The 17,341-nt window shown below is 69.0% G+C and overlaps 2 protein-coding genes across 3 annotated transcripts; both read left to right on the forward strand.

Moving 5' to 3' along the window:
- The first annotated feature begins 2,186 nt into the window (after window positions 1–2,186).
- Window positions 2,187–15,337, forward strand: THRA (thyroid hormone receptor alpha). Of its 2 annotated transcripts, none has more exons than XM_032134252.1 (10): window positions 2,187–2,251; window positions 7,591–7,636; window positions 8,614–8,833; window positions 10,064–10,125; window positions 11,843–11,943; window positions 12,023–12,170; window positions 12,503–12,708; window positions 13,357–13,503; window positions 13,601–13,859; window positions 14,788–15,337. In XM_032134252.1, exons 3-10 carry the CDS (start codon window positions 8,781–8,783, stop codon window positions 15,036–15,038), a joined length of 1,227 nt encoding a protein of 408 aa, XP_031990143.1. In that variant the 5' UTR covers window positions 2,187–2,251; window positions 7,591–7,636; window positions 8,614–8,780; the 3' UTR covers window positions 15,039–15,337. The 2 variants fall into 2 exon arrangements, with proteins under 2 accessions (XP_031990143.1, XP_031990144.1); XM_032134253.1 differs by having other exon boundaries at window positions 2,206–2,251; window positions 7,588–7,636.
- On the forward strand, window positions 10,141–11,840 carry LOC116455891 (collagen alpha-3(IV) chain-like). Its single transcript, XM_032134267.1, has 2 exons — window positions 10,141–11,589; window positions 11,752–11,840. The coding sequence occupies exon 1, from the start codon at window positions 10,344–10,346 to the stop codon at window positions 11,244–11,246; it is 903 nt and encodes a 300-aa protein (XP_031990158.1). The 5' UTR covers window positions 10,141–10,343; the 3' UTR covers window positions 11,247–11,589; window positions 11,752–11,840.
- Window positions 15,338–17,341: the final 2,004 nt, after the last annotated feature.

Raw genomic sequence — 17,341 nt, forward strand, 5'->3', positions numbered from 1 at the left:
GGGGATGCCAGGCAGCCTCGGGTGGGGGGATTTGGGGACATGACGTGGTGTTGTGTTGAGATGGCCGAGCCCCGTGGTCCGGGGGCAGGCGAGCTCGGCCACGGCCTTATCGCGGGCAGACGGTTGCGGGGGGCCTTGGCCGTGCTGTGTTTGCTGAGGATAAAGTGTACAGAACAGGCGGGGAGGGACGGGGGAACCGTCACGCTGCTGCTGCCCCGCCACGCTGGGACCGCCAGCCATGCGAATGAGGGCCCCAGGGTGACACAGGGACCAGGGGATCAATGGGGGCTAGGAGGACCACAGGCCTATGGGGATCAGGGACAGTGAGAGGTCCAGGGGTCCACCGGGGTCTGTGGGGACACCCACCAGCAGTCCCAGGTGTCACACTCCTCCGTGTTCTGGGTAGCACCATTCCCTGGGGGCCACCATTCCCTGGGGCCACCATTCCCTGGGGACTCTCATTACCTACTATCCCTGGGAACCACCCTCCCCTGGGCATCCCCATTCCCGGGGTAGCACTGTCTCCTTGTTGTCCCCATTCTGAGCAACACCGTGCCCTGAGAGCCGCTGGCCCTTGGGGATCCCCCTTCCCTGGGTGTTGCCTGCATACCCCGAGTATGGGAAACCATCCCCTGGGTACACCCCTCCCATGGAAACCTTCATCCCTTGGGGACCCTCCTCTCCTGGAAGCCCTGGAGACCCCCCTCCCCCTCGTCCCCCGGGTGTCACTCCACCGCCTGTGCAGCCCAGGGAGGGGAGTACCCACGGGGCTGGGGGGTGGGGGGCGGCTAGGCTGAACCCCCCGGGGGTCCCGGGGCCGAGCTGCGGGGCGCCGGGCGGGGGTGGGGGGGCGGCAGAGCCGCTTTAAGCCCGGGCATGACGGGACGTGTAGTCCTGGAGGGAAAAGGGGGGGCTGGGAGCAGGGGCTGCTGGGAAGGGGGTGGGGTGGCACGGGCGGGTCGGGGGGCTCCGGGGGGCGACCCTCATCGCCCTCCTCAGTGATCCCCCCGGGCTCCTAGTGCACGCCGCCATCCCCGGCTCCACAGCGGCTGCGGCTCCGGCCCCACAGCGGGGTACGGCCCCCGTCCTCCCCAGTCCCACACATCCCCCGGGGGGCGCAGGGGCAGGGCCCCCCGACGTGCGGGTATCCTGCGGGGCCGGATCCTGCCCGGGGCGGTGTGGATCTGGGTGCGACCCCCGTGCCTGGCGTGTGCCCCGCCCCTGGTGCTGGCCTGGGCACCACGGGGTGTGGAGCTGCCCTCTGCCGCGTGGGCACTGTCACCAACCCCCGTGGGCACCGTCCCAGCTCTCCATGAGCATCATCTCCACCCCACCGCCACCCCGCGAGGGCACCGTCCCAACCCCTCCTGGGTGCTGTCCCCAAATCCTGTGGGCAGCGTCCCTAGTCCCCACTGTCACTATCACAGCATCCCCGTGGGCACCGTCCCCAGCTCCCTGCGGGCGCCGTCCCCTGCCCTCGTGGGCACCTGGTTGTCACTGTCACAGCATCCCCGTGGGTGCTGTTCCCAGTCCCTGTGGGCATCATCCCCACCCTGCCATGGGCATCCCCCTGGGCCTCCCTGGGCACTGTCTCCGGTCCCCCTTGGGTACAGCCCCCCACGCTGTGGTCGCCATCCCCCGTCCACGTTGTCACTGTCACGACCTCCCCGTGGGCACCGTCCCAAACTCCTGTGGGCACCAGCTTCACCCCACCACGGACACCATCTCGGGGACGCTGTGGGCACCGTCCCCAGCTCCCTGTGGGTGCAGTCCCTAACCCCCGTGGGCACCTCCCTTAGCCCCCCCCCTGCATACAGCCCCCCACCCTGTGCTCACCACCCCCCGTCCTCGTTGTCGCTGTCACCACATCCCCGTGGGCACCGTCAGGGCTCCCATCACGCACCCGGCCACGGACACCGTCCCCACCCCGTGATCCCCGTGTCCCGCGCTCCCCATCCCGGGGTCACCCTCCCACGGTACGCCCCGACCCCGCCGCTCCCCCGTGGGTCCCCACGCGGGGCCGGGCGCGGCGGGTGCAGGGAGCGGCTGCGGCCGGCGGAGGGGGCTGCGGCCGCGGCGGAGCGGAGCGGGCGGGCGGCGGGGCCGGGGGAGGGAGGAGCCAGCGCCGTTCGTCCGCCGCCGCCGCCGCCGCCGCCGCTGCGCCCCGCTCCGCTCCGCGCCCCGCACCGCCGCTCCGAGCCCCGCTCCGCGTCCCGCACCTTCGCTCCGCGCCCACCGCCGTCTCCCCCAGGTACGGCCCGAGCGGCCCCGCCGGCCCCCCCGGCCCCGCCGCCCCCCGGTTGTTTACCGCCGCCCCCCCGGGCCCCCCCGGCTGAGCACGGGCGCAGTTCGGTGGGTGTAATGGGGGGGGGGGTGGAGGGTGATCGGAGCGGGAGGCTCGGGACCCGCGGAGGGCTCGGGGGCCGCGAACCGCGAGGAAAAAACACGGGGAAAGATTTTTTTCTTGGAAAATCCGGGCGTTTGCCGTGGGGCGGGGGGGCCGCGTTCCCCCGGGGGGGCGGGGGGGGGGCACCGCGCCCCCCACCCCCGCCGCTGCTGCATGCGGGGCACGGCGCTGCCCCCCGCCCGCCACGCCACGCCACGGGGGCAGCCCCCCCCCAGCCGTGGCCCCCCGGCCCCGCGGCCCCCCCGTGGCCGTGGCGTGGCGGCGTGGCGGGGTCCGGGCCGCGGCGTGGCTTTGCGGTGATGGGCGCGGGGCCGCGCCGTGGGCAGGTCGCGGGGCCGGGCCGTGGGCAGGCCGTGGCCCTGTCGCGGCGGGGGGGGGAGAACCGTGGACGGCCGGGCCGTGACGGCGCCGTGGGGTGTCCGTGGGGGCTTTAGGGGCCCCTGTGGCCGCTCCCCCGCACCCACCCCGCAGGACGGCAGGAATGCTGCGATTTTTTTATTTTTAAAATTTTAAAATTTTTTTTTAATTTTTTTTTTTTGCGCCGAGAGGAGAGCGCGGGGGGGGCGGGGGGGGGGCGGTTCGGCCGCTCCCGGTTAGGGCGGGGGCAGCGGGGGGGCGTCCCCGGTGCGGCGGGGCGGGGGGGGGCCTCGAGCTCCGCACCACGGGCTTCGCCCTGAGCGGGGCGCGGGGCGTGGCGGGGGCTCCCCTCTCCACTGCGCCCCGCGGTCCCGCGGGATGTACCCCACCCCAACCCCGGGGGGGGGGGCGGATCCTGCCCCCGGTCCGGTGTTGCCGCCGGGGCTAGGGATGCGGTCCCAGCCGGACTCCGGCGCGTCCCCACTGTGCCATGCGGGGAAACTGAGGCAGGGGCGGGCGGGCGCCACGGCCAAGGTCACCCCGGGACCGCGACCTTCAGCCGTGACCCCCCCGCCGGGGGCTGCCACCGGCACCGACACCGGGAGCAGCACCGGGAGGCCGGGCTGCGCCTCACCCCGCCTGACCTCCGATGGCACCGGGGACCCCCGCGGCTCCGCTGGAGCGCGAGGGGGGCTGGGGCCGCCGTGGGGCGCGGGCAAACCCCGGTGGAACCGGTTTGGGGGGGCTCCCCTGCCCGGGGGTCTTGGTGCAGGGTGGGGGCGCGGCGCGTTCCCCCCTTCCCAGGACAGTGCCGTGCGGCTGCGTGTGCCCCCCGCAATGGTGCGGGCCCCGCGGGCCGGCGGAGCGGGATCCTCGTGTTGGGGCTCCCCCCGGCACCCCTCATCCTCCCGCGGCCGTGACCTTCGCGGGGCCGCGGCGTGGTCGCCCCGCGGGCGGGTTCCCCGAGCGGGGAGCGCGGGCCGTACACGCCCGGTGTCCCGCACCCTGCGGAGCAGGGACGGGGGGGCTGCGGGCGCACCCCCGGACCCCTCCTAGCGGGCGGCGGCTGCAGGAAGCGGGACCCCCCGGCTCCGTTCCTCGCCCCGCGAGCGCATTCTCGGAGCAGCGGAGACTGAAGCAGCGGCGGGGCCGCCCTTGGGGTCCCGTCCCGCGGACCCCCGGCCCCGCCGGACCCCGCGCAGCCGCCGGTGCGTGGGGGCGGGGCCGGACGCCTGGGTCCCCCTCCGGACTGGGGGGAGAGAGGAGGAGGAGGAGAAGGGGGGATGCGGTGTAGGCGAAGGCGGGCGCGGGCTGCGCTCCCAGAGCCCCGCTCAGGCTGGATGCGGGTGGGGGGTGCAGCGGGGTCGGCCCCCCCCGGGGCGGTGCCGTTCGGGATGTCCCCCGCGCTGCAGACCCTCGGACAGGGTCGGGTGACTGCAGGAACGCTGCGAGGACTGTCCCTCGCGTCCCCTTCTCAGGGGGGACGGGCTCCCCCGGGCGATCTCGGTGCTTTGTCCCGGTGTCCCTTCCTGTGTGCCGGTGCCCGTTCCCGTGTCCCGGTGCCCGTTCCCGTGTCCCGGTGGCTGTCCCTATGTCCCCTCGTCGGTGCCCAGGCTGGGCACCTCGTGGCGGCCGCCTCCCCCCTTCAAGCAGGGCCCCCGGGGGAGGGGACCCAGGAGCCCCCCCTCGTTCCCGTGCACGTGAACCGGAGCCCCCGATTTAGAAACGTCCCATGCCGTGCCAAGGGCTGAGAATAGCTCCCGGCGTCCCGGCACACCTCCTGGGGCCAGGGGCACCCCGCGGGGCTTGGGGCCTGCAGCCACCCCAAAGAGCTGAGACTGGGCGCAGTCAGCACACACCAGGTGCTCGGGGGTCCCTGTTGGGTGACCTTTGCGGCCTGGGGAAGCAGTGACATGGGGATGAGCCACATCCTGTGCACTGGCACAGGGGCACGGTGCTGGGGATATGGGAGTGTGGCTCTTTCTCTGCTGGGCAGCTCCGGTGGGATGGGAAATTGAGGTGGGATTGGGAAACAGAGGCGCAGTTGAGTGCTCAGACACTGCAGGAAGGAGTGGCCGGTGTGGCCTTGGTTGGAGGTAATGGTATTGGGAGTCCTGTGGGGTTCGTGGGGGCTGCAGGGCCGGGGTCGAGTCATGGTGCAGGTCCCCAGTGTGGTGATGCAGGACCCATCGGAGGCTCGAGGACACCACATGGGTGCCCAGTCAGTGTCGGGGCAGGTCACCAGCCCTGCAGCCGCCAGCTGTTCATACAAGTGGTGGCTTCTCTGAGCCACAAGCCACAGGGAGGACACAAACCCGGGCTTAGCCATCCTGTGCCACAGCACAGCCCAGACCCCACATGTGTGGGGAGGGGGCACCATGCAGGGCTCCCATGGCACTGGGTGGGCTGCCCTGATGTCAGGCCCGTGGCATCCCCCTTGCTCGGGCTGCCCAGCTGCTGCACATGCCTGGGATTCCTGCAGCCTCCCGGCACAGCACAGCACAGCACAGCATGGCACAGCACGCTGTCCCCACTGCCACACGTGCCCATGGTAGTGGGCACCGCGTGGCGCTGGGCATGGTGTGCTGGGTGTGTGATGGGCGCACAGCACCAGACGCAGACACGCGTGTGGCACTTGGCACAGCCTCACACACGGGCATCGGCGCGTGCCGGGTGCTGCCAGCCGTGGTACGGCAGGTGCCCTGTGCCTGGCCACACTCCCACAGCATGGTCCTGCCAGCTGGTACAGCCAGGGTTCTTCAGGCAGGGGCAGATCTGTACCACCCTGGTGCTCATCACGATGCTGCCCCAGTGCCCACTGTGACACTGCCCCAGTGCCCACCGTGATGCCGCAGTGTCCATGATGACACTACCCCGGTGCCCGCATGGCAAGGCATCGCTGGCCAGTGGCCGCGGGTCTGCCCTGCCCCCAGCCCGCAACTAATCACACTAATTGGCACCGTGGCTAAAGCGCTTAGGCCCTCACCTCCCTGACCCGGCTGGCAGCTGGGCTGGGGGAGGATGCTGGGACCCCCGGAGCCCATCTGTGCTGGGGGGCAGGGACACGGCAGTGGCCCCGTGGGGCGGCCCCGGTATCCAGCACCCACGTCCGGCTGCACGGAGGCGGTCAGTGCCTGTGTGGAGGGGCGTCCCATTGTCTGGGTTCCCTGTTCCGGAGGTCCCCGGGGGTGGCGTCTGTGGGGAGCGGGGTGCGGGGTGCCCCCGCTGGGGCGAGGTGGCTCCCGCCGCCGGCCCAGCCCCGGACTTTGCCCCCGGGTTGTTTTCAGCTGCCTGCAACCACCCGACTCAGCAGAAACGCTCCCCTGGGCGTGGGGCTGGGCTGGGGGGGCGCCGGGAGGGCTCCCGCCGGCTGCCACCCCGCTCCCACCCAGCACCCACCCAGCACCTGGTGCTGCAGGTGGGACGCGCAGGTTTGGGTGCCGGCGGCGCAGGGTGGGCTGAGGCCTGACTGCGCTCATCACACGTGTCCCGCTGGAGGAGGAGGAGGAAGAGGAGGAGGAGGAGGAGAAGAGCCGCCTCCCGTGTCTGTCTGTCTGGGCCGCCCTAGCGCGCCCGAGATTCCTCGAGTGACGGTTCCTGGAGCGGCACCGCAGGCTCCGCCGGGTGATCCCAGGGGTGCTGGTGATGCTGGGGGTGTCAGGGGGTTGCTGGGGTCTCGCTGGGGTGGCGAACCCCGACCTAACGCCGCTGCCCCCCGGCTTTAGCCCTGAGCCTCTCGTTTGGGGCTGCACCCACCAGGCCACCTCAGTGGCGAAACTGAGGCGGGGTGGCCGAGCCCACCCACCGCACACCGGCTTTGGGGACACCCCATATCCCACCCCACAGTGGTTTCACCGCGACGTCGATGCACCCCGAGCCCCACACATGCACCGAGCGTGTCGGGGCTCTGCCGGCGCGCGGGGTCCCGGGGGAGGGGGGCGGGGGGCGGCGGGGGGGCCGGTGCCCGGCGGGGGCCGCGCAGCTCTGGATCCCTGCCAGTGCCTATACTTGGAAGTTCTCCGCGCGCCGTTCCCATATGGAACAAACATTTGCTGCAGCCCCCGGCTCTATAGGTACCGCCGGCCCCAAACCCGGCCTGAGGCTGCGGCAGGGGTGCCCAGCCCACCCCATGAGCCCCCCGAGGCGGGGAGTGCACTCCCGGCTGGTGGGATGCGCTGCGGTGCCTCAGTTTCCCTCAAGACGCTGGTGCAGGCGACGCCCCCTCCTCAGTGGGTCTGTGGGACCCGTCGTGCGAGCCCCCCCCGTGCGGCTCTGTGCACCCATGGGTGCAGCATCCCTCGCCCCCCATCCCCTCGCTGGTCGGGGTGTACTCGGCTGGGGGGGGGGGGCAGCAAGGGGGGAGCCGGCCGGGGCGCCCCGTAGCGTGGGGGTGTCGGGAGGGCCCCCAGCCCCGTCCGCCGCGTTTTAAATCCGCCGGAGGAATTTCTGTGGCGGCCAAGACAAACGTGACCTACTTTCTGCTGTCCCCGCGCGGAGCGGAGGAGCCCGGGGCTGGGCACCGCGCCCGCCGCGGCCCCCCCGGCGCGGGCTGAGGGCCCCCCGCGCCCCTCACACCCCTTCGCACCGGGAGGGTCACCGGAGGGTCACGGGGGGACTCGTGAGCAGGGCCCCCCCCATCCCACAGGGGTGCTGGATGGGTGCTGGGTATCCATGGGGATGTGGAACGGGGTGGGCACGAAGAGCCGGGGGGATGCTGCCGCCGTCGTGCTTCAGTGTCCCCGTCACGGGGGACACCCCCGTCGGGGGGTGCCCCCCGGTGCTGCCCGCGCCCTGACCCCCCCCACAACGTGTCTTTGCCACAGCAGAGCTCGCAGAGGAGGGATCGCCCGGACCCCCGGCGCCCCCCACCCCGTAAGTCGCCACCTACCCATAAGTCACCCCTCACCCCGTAATTCGCCCCCCTCCCCGTAAGTCACACCCACCCCCAGATTTGGGGGTGTCCGAATGTGCCATGACCACGTCAGGGCTCAGCCTGGCCCCCAAACCGCAGCATCTGAGGGGCTTCCCTGGGTGCTGAGGGGCTGCCCTCTGTACCCTCTCCCCAATGAGCTCCCCCTACCCCTTGGGGGGGCCCCCAGCCCTGCCCCAAAGGGGGGGGGGGCAACTCTCTGTGTGTGCTTGTGCTTTGCTGCACACTCACAGCCCTGAGCATGTTCTCACACAGCCTTGCACCCCTGGGTGTGCTTTTGCACACCCACCCTCACCTGTGCACACTCACACAGCCCTGCACACCTGTGCACACACCTCTGCCTGCTCTTGCACAGCCCTGCACACTCTCACACACCTTCCATGCTGCCACAGCCTCGCACACCTGTGCACGCTCTCACACACCTGGACGTGCTCTTGCACACCGGTGCACACACTCTCACATGCCCTGTACACCTGTGCACCCTCTCCCCCAGCGTGGCACACCTGGACACACACTTGCACACCTGTGCACGTTCTTGTACACCTCTGCATGTTTTTCCACAACCCTGCACACTCTTTCACTCACTTAGTGCTCTCACAGCCTTGCACACTTGTGCATTTCACCCCCTGTGCAAACTCTCACCCCCCTGTGCACACTCTCACACCCCTCTGCCCTCTGGCCCAGCCCCGGTGCTGTTGCACACACCCTGCACGTTGCTCCCTACTCGTGTTCTCCCATGTCCCTCATGCCCTTGCCCAGTCCTGGGCGCCCTTGCACGCTCCACACGTTCTTGCATGCTCACACCCAGCCCTCCCCGGTGGCCACAGCTCCTGGGGGTCCCCTATGGCTTCACACCCCTCCCTGGGTGTCCCCTCTGTGTCCCTCACAGTTGGTCTGGGCTGACACCCCTGTCCCGCAGGGTCCAGCCCGGGATGCTGCGTGGTGCTGAGCACTGAGGGGCACCATGGGGTGCGCGGCGTAGCCCCCCGCCGTGGCCCCCCAGCCGTGGCCCCCCCGCCGTGGCCCCCGCGTGGCGCCGGAGCCCCCTCGGTCGGTGCTGAGCGCTCCTTGATGGAATTGCGGTGAATGGAACAGAAGCCCAGCACCCTGGACCCGCTGTCGGAGCCAGAGGACACCCGGTGAGTCCCCACCCCAGCACGGGGACATGCGGGAGACACGTGTGGCACCACGCCTGGCATGTCCCAGCACATCCCTGTGTGGCCCATACCTGGCTGTGCCCTCTGTGTCCGAATGCCGTGTGTGTCCCCAAGTGTCCCCATGTCCCAGTGCCCACTGTGTCCTTTGTGTCCCTGTGCCTGATGTGTCCCTGTGCCTACTGTGTCCCTTGTGTCACTTGTGTCCTCGTGCCCTGTGTCCCATGTGTCCCTGTGTGGTTGTGTATGTGTCCCTGTGTCCTGGGTGTCCCTTTTGTCCCTGTGCCCATGTCCCCGTCCACCCCATGTGTCCCCACTCACGTTCCGAACCTGGGTGTCCCCATGTCCTGTACATCCCCGTACCCCAGGTGTCCCCCAGCCCCGCTGTACCCCACACGTCCCCAAGTGTCCCTGTGTCACGTTCTGGGTATCCCCACACGTGCCCATGTCCTGCGTGTCCCCCTGCCCCCCACATGTCACCGGCTAGGTCCATGCCCAGGTGTCCCTGTGTCCCCACGCCCACATGTCCCCACTCGTGCCCCGCCATGGTGTCCCCCCCACTCGTGCCTCTCCCAGCCGCCCCCTCCCCTCACCCCCCCACCCCTCCCAGGGCTATTTCGGGCCCCCGGTGGGGGGTGGCGGCCCGGGGTCACCTTGGGCTGGAGTGGCCCTGGGGGTGGGGGGTCCCCGGGGCTCCCCCCCCGCAGGTGCCGATCCCCGCGGCCTCGGGCCCCCCCCGCGGGGACGGGCGCGCGCGGACCCCCGCCGCCCGCCATTGGCTGAGCCCCGATGACGTCACTTCCCCGCTCAGCCAAAAGGACATTTTGTCTTTGACTGTGAATGAGCCCCTCCCCCACCCGCCCCTCCCCCACCCTTCCCCCGCCCCTCCCCCACCCCCCACCCTTTTCCTTCCCCTCCCCCACCCACCACCCTTTCCCTTCCCCTCCCTCCCCCCCCTCCGCCCGGTCCCAGCCCCCCCAGGGCGGTGCCGTGTCCCGGAGGGGGGGGTCCCCAGGGCCCTCTCCTACCCCCCCATCCCGCACCCCAGGGTCGGACCCCACCTGTGACATCGCCGCGCTGGGACCCCCGGGTGGGGGCTGCTCATTTCCCTGCAGAGAAGGGGGTTCGAGGGGGGTTTCGGGGGGCTGTTGGAAGTTTGGGGGGGCAGCGGGAATCCGTGGGCACCGTCTCAGCCTGTCACCCCCCCTCCCGCAGGTGGCTGGATGGGAAGCGCAAAAGAAAGAGCAGCCAATGTTTGGTGAAGAGCAGCATGTCAGGTACGGGGACCCGCGGCACCCCCCGAACCCCCCGGGCACCCCCGGGTCCCCCGAGTATCTCATGTGCTCGCCGGGTTCTGCACGCGCCCCGTGTCCCTGGTGAGCACTGCAGGGGCCCCAAGTCCTTACCACGGACCCCTGGATACCCCCCATGTTCCTTGTGGACATCTTGGGGTCCCCAAGTCTCTTCAAACAAGCCAGGGTGCCACGGACACCCCATGTCCCTGGCAGGCACCCTGGGGGCCCCAAGTCCTTGCCAGGGTCCCCTGGCCACCCCATGTGTCACCTGGGTCCCCCAAAGTCAATGGACATCCCTTGTCCCCCGTGGTCACCCCAGGATTCCCGTGTCCGTGCAGGTACCCCAGGGTCCCCCGGACACCCAATGTCTCGACCGGGTCCCCTGGAGTTCCCACGGACACCCCTTATCCCCTGTGAGCACCCCAGGAACTCCAGGGTCATTGCCAGGGTCCCACGGACTCCCTATGTCCCTGGCGGACACCCCGAGGTCCCCATGTCCCCCAGGCACCCCAGAGTCCCGTGGATACCCCACTCCCATGCCCCCCCTGCACCCCACATCCCTGCAGGGTCTGCAGGGGTCCCAGTCCCCCACGTCCCCCTCGGCGCCCCGTGGGTCAGGGCGGTGCCATCGGGGCGGCAGCGCCCTGGGGTGGGCGATAAGGGGGGCCCCGCGGGCGCTGCCCCCCGCCCTGCCCCATTCCCCGGCGGGGAGCGGCCGGCGCCGGCGGGACCCGACGGGGGGGCCAGGGGGGAACCCGAGCGTCCGGCTCCCGCCCATCCCCTGCACCCGCCCCGCTCCCGGAGGGAGGGAGCACCCGGGGACCCCCACACCCAGCACCTGCAGAGCGCCAGAGTGGGCTCGAGGGGTGCCCACGCCTGGGTTTGTGGGATCCCGGGTGGGTGCGGCGGTCCTGAGGTGCTGGGGACGCTCCCCTGAATTACGGGTGCTCCGTGCAGGGGGGACCCAGGCATCCAGTCCCTTTCCCATCCCTCCTACCCTTCGGGGATCCCCACTTCCAGCCCCCCCAAAACACGAGGGTGGGCTCCTGGGAGGGGCACGAGGGGCCCGGGGTGCTGGGGACCACCCAATGCATCACGGATGATCTGTGCCTCAGTTTCCCTAAGCAGTCGGTGGTGGGGAGGCTGGGGGGACTCTGGCGGGGGGCTGGTCCCCGGCCTGCCAGGCAGGGGGACCCCGGACAATGACAGGGACAGTGGGTCTTTGTGTGCCAGGGGGACAGGGACCCCCCCGCTGCCGGTCCCCGGCCAGATAATGGGATAATGGGGGCTTTATTGGTGCAGGGGGCTCAGGCACCCCCCACACACCCCCAGCGTTAACCCTTCCCGTGCCGGGGCAGGGGTAGTGGTGGGGCAGACAGTGGGTGCAGACAGAAGGGAAACTGAGGCACAGGGAGGGGAGGGCTTACTGGGGGTCCCTGGCATGGGGTGTGTGGGGCGTCCCTGATGCTGCATGTGCCAAGGGTCCCTGATGTGAGGCATGCAAGGCGGTCCCTGACTCAGGGTTCCTGGGGGATCCCTGATGTGGGGTGTGTGGGAGGGTCCCTGCTACAGGGTGCTCCAGGGGTCCCTGACTTGGGGTGCCCTGAGGGTCCCTGTCATGGAGTACCCCATGAGTCCCCACTGGTGGGGTCCCTGCTCCGGGGTGCCCTGGGGGTCCCTGACCTGGGGGTCCCCACAGGGTACATCCCTAGTTACCTGGACAAAGATGAACAGTGCGTGGTGTGCGGGGACAAGGCCACCGGCTACCACTACCGCTGCATCACCTGCGAGGGCTGCAAGGTGAGTTGGGGCGGGGGGCTTGGGGGGCTCAGGGGGGCTCAGCAGCGCTCACTGGGTCACCCCCCCACGCCCTCCCCAGGGATTTTTCCGTCGGACCATCCAGAAGAACCTGCACCCCACCTACTCCTGCAAGTACGATGGGTGCTGTGTCATCGACAAGATCACCCGCAACCAGTGCCAGCTCTGCCGCTTCAAGAAGTGCATCTCCGTGGGCATGGCCATGGACCGTGAGTTGGGGGTGTGGGGGGTCCCGACACCCTGGGGCACATTGGGGTACCCGGAGCAGCTGCAGGGCCGGGCTGGTATGTGATGCAGCAGTGGGGTGGAATGCATGAATGGGGGGTCCTAGCTGCCTGGGGGCATCCCAGATGATAGTGGGGGGCTTTTGGGAGGTGGGTTGGGGTCCTGGTGCTATGGGGCAATTTGGGGTGCCCAGAGCAGCCACAGGAGGAGGCTGGGGGGGTCACCATGGGGTGCTATGCTGCAGCTGTGGGATGCATGGATAGGGGGGTCCTGGCTGATGTGGGGGGGATCCTGGCTGATGCTGGGGGTCCGGCAGTGGTGCTGGATGACTCGAAGCGGGTAGCCAAGCGGAAGCTGATCGAGGAGAACCGGGAGCGGCGGCGGAAGGAGGAGATGATCAAGTCCCTGCAGCATCGCCCGAACCCCAGCGCCGAGGAGTGGGAGCTGATCCACGTTGTGACAGAAGCCCACCGCAGCACCAATGCCCAGGGCAGCCACTGGAAGCAGAAGCGGAAATTCCTGGTGAGGGGATGCAGTGGAGGGACTCTGTCACCATCTCGGTCCCCCACCCTGGCCCCCAGCCCCAGCCAGGATCTGCTGAGCATTCGCACACTCAGCACACACATGGTGGCAGTGCCAGGGTTTGGGATCTCACCGGTGTCCTTGGGCAGTCGAGGGGGGTTGGGACATTGCCCAGTGTCCTTGAGCTGGTCACCCCTAAAGGGTTCAGGGGTGAGCAGTGACCGAAGGGGACAGCTGTGCCCGCGGGTGGCCCCGGCCCTGCCATTGGCCCTGTCACTGTCCCTGTCACGCAGCTCCCTCTCCTGGCTGCTGCACCGGCCCTGCCACGAGTGTTCCCCGGTGACATGGAGGCCCCAGAGGAGGGGCAGGGTCACATCACGCCCCCCGGGGTGTCTCCGGGAGGGGGGACAAGGTCACACTGCACCCCCTGCCACTGCCCACCGTGGGGGTCGCAGAGTGGGACACGGTCACACTGTACCTCCAAACCCCACTGTCCACTATGGGGGACACAGTCACACCACACCCCCCCAATGACCCATCTGCTGTGGGGGTCCCAGGGGTGACACGGCCACACCACACTCCCCAATGCCACCATGGGGGTGGCACATGGTGACATCACACCCCCCAACACCACCATGTCCCCCGCAGCCTGAGGACATCGGCCAGTCCCCCATGGCCTCCATGCCCGACGGGGACAAAGTCGACCTGGAGGCGTTCAGCGAGTTTACAAAAATCATCACCCCGGCCATCACCCGCGTGGTCGACTTTGCCAAAAAACTGCCCATGTTTTCAGAGGTAACAGCGGGCCAGGGAGTTTGGGGGGCTCTGGGATGGTCTGCCCAGGATCTGAGTCACACCAACCCCCCCCAAAACTGCCCCCGTGCCCCCCCAGCTGCCTTGCGAGGACCAGATCATCCTGCTGAAGGGGTGCTGCATGGAGATCATGTCGCTGCGGGCGGCCGTGCGCTACGACCCCGAGAGCGAGACGCTGACGCTGAGCGGGGAGATGGCAGTGAAGCGCGAGCAGCTCAAGAACGGCGGCCTCGGCGTCGTCTCCGATGCCATCTTCGACCTGGGCAAGTCCCTCTCTGCCTTCAACCTGGATGACACCGAGGTGGCCCTGCTCCAGGCCGTGCTGCTCATGTCCTCAGGTGTGTGTGCACACCAGTAGTGGGGGAATGGGGTGGGTACCCCGTGCCAGAGGAATCAGGGTTGGGTGTTGGGTGGGCACCCCAATGCCCAGAGTTCTCACTGTCCTGGGGAGGTGTTGGGTGGGCACCCTGATGCCAGAGATCCCCAGCAGCTTCAGAGGGAATTGGGAGGGCACCCCATGCCCAGAGGCTGCGCACGGGGATTGTTGTGTTGGCACCCCCTTGCCCACAACCCCCAGCATGTGGAGGTGCATTGGGTAGGCACCCCAATGCCCAGAGTCCTGACTGTCTTGGGGGTGTGTTGGGTGGGCACCCTGATGCCAGAGCCCCGCAACATCTTCAGGGTGTGTTGGGTGGGAAACCATGCCCCCCCTGGATTTTGGGGGGGTTTGGAGTGGGCACCCCAATTCCCAGAGCTTCAGGCAGCTGTGCCAGGCTGGGAGGGGTCCCAGGAGCATGAGGTGGGCACCCCAATCCCTGGTACCCAGGAGCACAGGTCCCCTTGGTGCCCTGGGGCCCCCGGCCAGGCTGACGTGGGTCTGTGGGGTGTGTGGGACACTCAGCCCTGTGGGAGGGAGAATCCCTGCAGGTGTCAGATTGGGAGAGGGACTCTTCCATGGGCAGAGAGTGCCAGGACAACAAGGAGAGGTTTAAACTGAAAAGGGGAGATTGTGATGGGGTATTGGGAAGAAATTCCTCCCTGTGAGGGTGCTTAGGCCCTGGCACAGGCTGCCCAGAGAAGCTGTGGCTACCCCTGGATCCCTGGAAGTGTCCAAGGCCAGGTTGGACAGGGCTTGGAGCACCCTGGGATAGTGGAAGGTGTCCCTGCCCATGGCAGGGGGGTGGAACTGAGTGAGCTTTAAGGTCCCTTCCCACCCAAACCCTTCCACGATTCCACGATCCCCTGATGATTCCCTGATTCCCGCAGACCGGACGGGGCTGATCTGCGTGGAGAAGATCGAGAAGTGCCAGGAGACGTATCTGCTGGCCTTTGAGCACTACATCAACTACCGCAAACACAACATTCCCCACTTCTGGCCCAAGCTGCTGATGAAGGTGACGGATCTGCGGATGATCGGCGCCTGCCACGCCAGCCGCTTCCTGCACATGAAGGTGGAGTGTCCCACCGAGCTCTTCCCCCCCCTCTTCCTCGAGGTCTTCGAGGACCAGGAGGTGTAGGGCTGACACCCCCCACCCTGTGCCCCCCCAACCCCGCTCTGGCCCCCCCCCAAATCTTTCTCGTCCCCCTGTAAGGACAAGGGGATGCTGCGCCCAGGGTGGGGGTCCTGCTGTGCCCCCCAACAGCCACCCCCCCCCCCGCCCCAGGACTTGACGAATTTTGTTTGTTTGCACAGGGAAGGGCCCCGACGGTCGAGCGTTCCCTTTATTGTCCTTCTCTTCGTAGATTATTATTTTTTAAGCATTTATTTCCCTCCCTGAGAGGCTAAAATATTAAACTAACTGCACTTTGGAAGGAGGAGGAGGAGGAGGAGGAGGAGGAGGAGGAAGAGGAGGAGGAGGAGGAAGAGCAGGGAGGAGAGGAGGGGGCTCTGGGCTGCACAGGGAGAGGCTGCCCCGGCCGGGGGGGCTGTGGCCATATGCACTTTTGGCCGGGCAGCAATTTGGGGGGCTGGGGTGGGGGCCAGGACCCCCCCTCCATAGCAGAGCAGGGGCTGGGACCCCCATCCCCCATAGTGGGGTGAGGCCAGGACCCCCCCCACAGCAGGGTGGGGGCACGGGGGGCACAGCGGTGGCGAGGGAGACCCCAGCCCATCGGGGTGCAGGGCTGGAGGACCCCCCCAGCCCGCTGGGTCTGCCCCGGCTGGGGTGACCTCCCTGTGTTCCCCCCTTATCCCCAAATTTGGGGCCAGATTTGGGGTTTTGGGGGTTCTCTTGTCTTTTTTTGAGCTGAGAGGAGACGATTTTGTGCCAAGCGCCGTGGATGGTGGGCGCTGCAGGACGCTGGGGGGGCCACTCCCCCCCCAAACCCCCCCCCAATTTTTCCGTTGTCCTTTTTTTTTTTTGCTGTTTTTCCCCTCGTCCTCGTGGGTTTTGTCGTGTCCGTCAGGAGTTGCAAAGGCCCCGGAGGCGCTGGCGGGGTGGCAGCGGGTGCCCCCCCGGGACCCCCCACTGCACTACTGCCCCGGCCCCCCGGCAGCAGCACTTTGGGGGGGCTGCACCCCCCAACCGCCCCCCAATGCTCCCGGGGGGGCCGGGCTGAGGCGGGAGCCGGCAGGGGGGTCCCACAGGGGGCTTGGGGGGAGGGGGTACAGCTGTGAGGGGGCACCCGGGAATGGTTTTATCACCTTTTTAAACCCCCCCCCCCCCAAATTTAGGTTTGTGAATTTTTTCTTACCTCAGGCGGAGGCCGAGGGGGGGTGCGGGCCGGGGGGGGGCCGGCAAGGCAGGCCGGGCCCACCTAAGCTAATATATATATATATATAAATATATATAAAATATATAATTTTTGTAATTAAAAAAAAAATCTTTTTACGGGTCGTTTAAAAGCAGAAAATCCCAACACCAGACACGTCCCCCCACAGGCACAGGGGGCCGGGCTGGGCTCCCCCCACACCCCAGACCCCCCCAAACATGGGGGTCGTGTCTGGGGGCCCCGCCAGACCCCCTGCAGCTGGGTTGGGGGGCACAGCGGGGCCGTGGCACCCTGGGGTGCCCTGGGTGGGGGTGCCTGCCCCCAGCCCCAAATACCAGCGCCGGATTTGACCGTGGTGCAAAATGTCTTAAACCCCCACCCGTGTGCCCGGCTCGGGGGGTCCCGGCAGCACCGGCTGCGGGCGCTGCGGTAGGAGCCCAACACTAACGCCCGCACTGGGGGGGCGCAGGGCTCGGGGGTTCGCCCCCCACCCCTGGCAGCACCGGCCCCAACACGTGCCTTCGGGCCACGGGCGGGGCTGCGGCACCCGGGTGATGCCCCCCAAGCCCAGTGGTGCCGTGGCCGTGCCGGTGCCGTGGCCGTGCCATGTTGGTGCCCATGGCCGTGCCGGTGCTGTGGCCACGCGTGCTGCTCTCGTGCCAGCGCCGTGGCCGTGCCATGCCGTGCCAGTGCAAGGCACGTCGGTGCAATGCCGGTGCCGTGGCCGTGCCATGGCAACTCCTGTTGGTGCAATGCCGGCGCGGTGCCGTGGCCGTGCCCCGTGCCGGTGCCGTGCCGGTGCCGTGGCCGTGCCATGTCGTTGCGGTGCCGGTGGTGCCACGGCCCCGCGCTGCCCGCGTGTCCCCGCGCACACGCCGTGTGTCGCCGCGCGCTCCCGTCGCGACACGGCAGCGCCGTCGCGGGACGTGTCTTAATCAGCCCCCGTGACCCCCCCCACGAGCGGCCACACGGGGCCCTGGGGCAGCTTGTCCCGGGGTGGGGGGCTCAGCCCGGCCCCCCCCACCCGCTGCCCCCCGCACGCCCCCCACCCTGCACTCCCCCAGCGCCCCCCCCCCCCCCCCCCCGGGCCGTCCCCGCGTCTCCGTCT

Source organism: Corvus moneduloides, chromosome 26, assembly GCF_009650955.1.
Source record: "Corvus moneduloides isolate bCorMon1 chromosome 26, bCorMon1.pri, whole genome shotgun sequence".
NCBI classification, from domain to species: Eukaryota; Metazoa; Chordata; class Aves; order Passeriformes; family Corvidae; genus Corvus; species Corvus moneduloides.

Excerpts from the sequence above, each read along its gene's own strand:
- LOC116455891 (XM_032134267.1), top strand. The coding sequence starts at position 10,344 with ATGTCCCTGGCAGGCACCCTGGGGGCCCCAAGTCCTTGCCAGGGTCCC.
- THRA (XM_032134252.1), top strand. The coding sequence starts at position 8,781 with ATGGAACAGAAGCCCAGCACCCTGGACCCGCTGTCGGAGCCAGAGGAC. Across the intron at positions 11,944-12,022 it reads TCACCTGCGAGGGCTGCAAG|GGATTTTTCCGTCGGACCAT; the intron begins GTGAGTTGGGGC and ends CGCCCTCCCCAG. Across the intron at positions 12,171-12,502 it reads CGTGGGCATGGCCATGGACC|TGGTGCTGGATGACTCGAAG; the intron begins GTGAGTTGGGGG and ends GGGGTCCGGCAG.